Source organism: Chelonoidis abingdonii, chromosome 11, assembly GCF_003597395.2.
Source record: "Chelonoidis abingdonii isolate Lonesome George chromosome 11, CheloAbing_2.0, whole genome shotgun sequence".
NCBI classification, from domain to species: domain Eukaryota; kingdom Metazoa; phylum Chordata; order Testudines; family Testudinidae; genus Chelonoidis; species Chelonoidis abingdonii.
In genome coordinates this window covers 53,468,279-53,472,692 of record NC_133779.1, presented here as the reverse complement: position 1 = coordinate 53,472,692, position 4,414 = coordinate 53,468,279, and the positions used below count along the sequence as shown (strand labels likewise).

The 4,414-nt window shown below is 64.0% G+C and overlaps 1 protein-coding gene across 2 annotated transcripts in view; it reads right to left on the bottom strand.

Annotated features, from left to right (window-relative positions):
* Positions 1–365: 365 nt before the first annotated feature.
* The window catches only part of PEA15 (proliferation and apoptosis adaptor protein 15), a 35,851-nt gene continuing 31,802 nt past the window's right edge, over positions 366–4,414 (bottom strand). The window contains exons 3-4 of one of the 2 annotated variants that reach the window (XM_032796302.2): positions 4,168–4,323; positions 366–2,131 (exon numbers count right to left, since the gene is read on the bottom strand). In XM_032796302.2, coding sequence (XP_032652193.1) covers positions 2,067–2,131; positions 4,168–4,323 — 221 coding nt within the window. In that variant the 3' untranslated portion in view covers positions 366–2,066. The remainder of the gene's footprint in view (positions 2,132–4,167; positions 4,324–4,414) is intronic. The other variant, XM_032796303.2, reaches the window with a different exon arrangement.

The window sequence follows — 4,414 nt, the reverse complement described above, 5'->3', positions numbered from 1 at the left end:
CGGGGGCTCCGGGTTGACCTGGTGGCCGGTACGCTTACTTTGGGTTTTTTCCACCAAGTCCCTTCCCGGTGGCCAGGTCCACCCGGTTCTCCCTTCGGCGGCCAGGTCCACCCGGTTCTCCCTTCGGCGGCCAGGTCAACCCGGTTCTCCCTTCGCGTCGGGGCTCCGGGTTGACCTGGTGGCCGGTACGCTTACTTTGTGGGTTTTTTCCACCAAGTCCCTTCCGGCGGCCAGGTCCACCCGGTTCTTCCATCGGCGGCCAGGTCCACCCGGCTCTCCCTTCGGCGGCCAGCTCCACCCGGTTCTCCCTTCGACGGTCTGGGGCTCCGGGTTGACCTGGTGGCCGGTTCGCTTTCCGGCCCTGCCACAACCCCACCCCCACCCCCGGCACGCGTAGCTGCCGTGAACAAAACACAGATACAAGCACTGACACAGGGCGACCTTGAGCAAACAGAGCTGGGGGAGATCCCCAATGGAACATCCCCCTCTGAGGGCCCATGTGCTCAGCTCCCACTGCCTTTTGCTGACACCCCTAGAAACAAACTGAACTGGTACCAGCTGAACTGGGGCATCCCCTGCCCTCCCCCCCTTCCCAACTCTTCAGGGACCCCCATCCTCTCTCCATCCGGGGCCCGGATCTGTCAGCCACGTGGCTGGTACCAACAAGGGACTGGCCAGCTCCAACTCCCTTTGCAGCCTCATTCGCAGGGCTCACCTCCCAGCTCCATGATGAGGAGTGGGGAGAAATAATGGGGGAGGAGAGGGGCTGCATGTGCAAATTCACGAGCATGTGTATTATGGGTAGGTCTGTGTGCGCACAAAGGCACAAGTGTGTGCACTACTGCGTGCACGAGGGCGCAAATGCAAGAGGGCGTGTGCTTGGGTGTGCGAGCACACAAGTGCCTGTGCACAAGCGTGCATGTGCCTGTGTGCAAAGGCGTTGTGAGTGGCTGTGTGCATGAAGGATGCTTTTGTGCCAGCACATGCGCACAAAGCCCCAGGAGGGTGTGCACGCGTGAGTCTGTGGGGGTGTTCTGGGGGAGGACTGACTGGAGAGGATGGGGAGCTGACGCTGATGGGGCAGGGGCTGGTATCTCTACCCAATACCCCTGTCCCAACCCAGCCCTTGGGCTTTATCCAGGTCTGGATTCCGTACCCTGACCCCAGGCCCATCCCTCACCCACAGTGGGGACCCTTCCTCAGCTGTCACTGGGAGGGACCTGGCAGCTCCTTCGCATGGTTTTGGGAAGGGGGGGGGGGGGGAGAAGAGGAAGAGAAGCCTGCCTGTGCCAGGCTCCTTGGCACAACGCTCCAGTCCCTGCCCCCCTGCTGCGGCAGTCTCCCCAGGTGCTTTTGGGGCTGGGGTCCTGGAACAGCTGAAGGGCCTGATCCTGAGAGGAACTGGAAATGCGGGGGGAGGAGCTGCTGGGCCAGTGGGGCAGCTGCCCCTAGTCGCACCAACTAGGTGAGTCTGCTCCCCTGAAGCCCCCCACCCCCCAAACCCACAGCTCTCATCACACCAGAGCCCTTTAACTGTATTGGCCCCACCCTTTGCTTCACAATGAGTTACCCATTTGGGGACCCCACTGGCCCCTCCCCCACTCTCCCTCCATTCCTACTTTCCCTGCCGTCCCCCTCTCGCTCTCCGTTTTCCTTCCTCTGCTCCCTCCCCCCTCCGGGCTCTCTGCTGGGGATGTTCCCTTCGGATCCAGCCCCATCTCCCCTAACAAGGGGGGACGCATGAGTGCAGACCCGGCCTGGGAGAGGGGGAGGTATGGATCTCCGCTTGCATAGGAATGTCCCCCACCCAGCCCAGCCCCTCCCCCGGGGCTCAGCGGTATCAGTCCTCCCATCGCCAAGGCCAGACACATGCGGGGGAGGGGGGCATTAGGATGTGTTAGTGACCAAAGCTCTCCCCCGACCCTTGGGTGGCAGGAGGTGAGGAGTGGCGGGGGAGGAGGGGCGAGCAGGGCTGGAGGGGTGGAGGAGGGGATGACGGTGGTGGAGTCGGGGTGGGGGTAAAGTAGTGGGCCTGGCAGCCGACCCCTTCTTCCTCCTTCCCCCACTCAGGCTTTCTTGGGTGGGGGGGCCAGTTTGATGATCTCTTCTTCCGAGGGCTGCCGGATGATGTCTGCAGAGAAATAGGGGAGGAGAGTGAATGAGGGTGCTGGGGGGGATTTCCTCCAGTCCCCCCTCCCCCCATTTAACCCACAGGCTCTGTAGGACTCAGGGATGTCACCCCCTGGTGGCTCCCACGCAGCAGCTAAGGGCCTACTGCGACTGCCAGCTGAGTGGCTGCCGTGCGCGCCAGCAGTCGCAGGCCCGGGGCCCTGCTCGGTTCTGGACATGTGCTGGGGTTGAGCGCCAGCAGGTGGCTCTGTGCCTCTGAAACAAGGGGGGGCTCAGACTGGGGAACTCCAGGAATGGCCCCTTCCCCCGCTGCCCGTAGACCCATGTGCGGCTCCCTGCAGAAATCGCACATGGAGGAAAGATGCATCCTTGTGACCCTGCTGTGGCCACGGGCCTGGTGCCAGGCGGGTCCCGCGCTGCCTGGGGGACTATTCGCGTCTGTCATGGCCACCCGCCAGCTGGGTCGCCCAGCCCCAGCACTGCCTGCCATGTTTGGGCTCCCAGAACAGCAGGAAGAGTTAAAATTGACAGCGGAGGGGGGCTCCCATCCCCTAGCCCAGCACTCAGGCTCCCAGGTCCAGGCTGAGTGCCCCTGGGAGAGGTGGCAGCCTTGCCATCTGGATGCTCACTGGAAGGCCTGGTTCCCCTTCAGCAAGGTCACTCAGCCCCACCAGGGGGGATCCAAGCCCAGAGAGATGTTGCTGCTACTTGAAGCCCAGGGAGCCAGCACCAGGCAGTGCCGCCCCCCACCCCCATCCCGTCCCTCAGCCCCACTGGCAACTGCAGGTGCCGGGAGTGTTGCGGGAGGATGAGGTGCTGGCCTGGTTACTGTGGGTGCCATCCTGCTGGGGCCCAGAGGAGAAGGCGGGACTATCGCAGTGACGAGGGGTGGGGTGGGGTGGGGTGGGCAGCGAGACTGTGGCAAAGACCAGCCCTGTCTCCCTAATGCCTGTTGCCCAGGGTGACCAGGTGTCCGGTTTTTGACCAAAACATACAGTCGAAAAGGGACCCTGGCAGCTCTGGCCAGCACCGCCGACCAGGCTGTTGAAAGTCCTGTTGGCAGTGCTGTGGAGCTAAGGCAGGCTAGTCTCTACCTGGCCTGGGGCACTGCGCTGTGCCCCGGAAGTGGCCAGCAGGTCCGGCTCTTAGGTAGGGGGGCCATGGGGCTCCGTGCGCTGCCCCTGCCCCAAGCATTGGCTCTGCACTTCCATTGGCTGGTTTCCAGCCAATGGGAGCGGGGGCGGCGGGGGGGGGTGCCTGCGGGTGACAGCAGCAGATACCATGGAGCCTCCTGTCCCCTTCCTGGACCCCAGAGCCCTCACCCAACCTGCACATCAGGCCCCTGCCCCAGCCCAGAGCCTACTCCCACACCCTGAACCCTTCAGCCCCATCCTACCCCAGAGCCCTCACCCCCTCCTGCACATCAACCCCATGCCTCAACCTACAGCCCCCTCTCACACTCTGAATCCCTCAGCCCCAAACGCCAGCCTGGAGCCCCCTCCTGCACCCTAAACCCCTCATCCCCAGCCCCACCCCAGAACTCGCACCCCTAGCTGGAGCCTTCCTTCCCTCCCACACCCCAACTCCCTGCCCCAGCCCGGAGCCCCCTCCCGCACTCTAAACCCCTCATTTCTGGCTCCACCCCGGAGCCCGCACCCCCATTTAGAGTCCTCACCCCCTCCCTCACCCCAACCCCCTGCCCCAGCCCAGTGAGAGTGGAGTAGAGTGAGCCAGGGAGGGAGGAGGAATGTAGTGAGTGGGGGTGGAGCCTCAGGGAAGGGGCGGGGCAGGGCCTCAGGGCCCAAGTCTCACACTGCTCCCCCGTGCCCTGGCTGCAGGGAAATGCCCTTTCCCCAGCATCTGGCCTTCCCAATAACCCCAGGCAGGGACCCGCGCCCCACATCTCCTGCCACCCCTGCAGCAGCACCCAGGAGAGCACCGCACACCCCGGCCAAGCCCTGAGGGGAGGGGACCCGAGGTCTCGTGTCCCATGGTGGGGGATGGTCTTGCCCATGCATGTGTAGGGGGGGCTCTGACCTTTGTACTTCTTGGCGCTGGGAATGCGGGTGAGCTTGGTGTCCACCTCGTCCTCCTCGGAGATCTTCAGCACCTTGGTGCGGTACTCCACCACCACCGTCAGCAGGTCCGGGCGCCGCGAGATCTCAAAGATGTGCTCGATGTACGAGAGGTTGTCTGTGTGGGCACAGCATGGGGGTGAGAGAGTAAGAGCCGGGTGGGGGAGGAGGGGTGGAGGTGAGAGCCTGGCAGGGATGAGGGAGGAAGA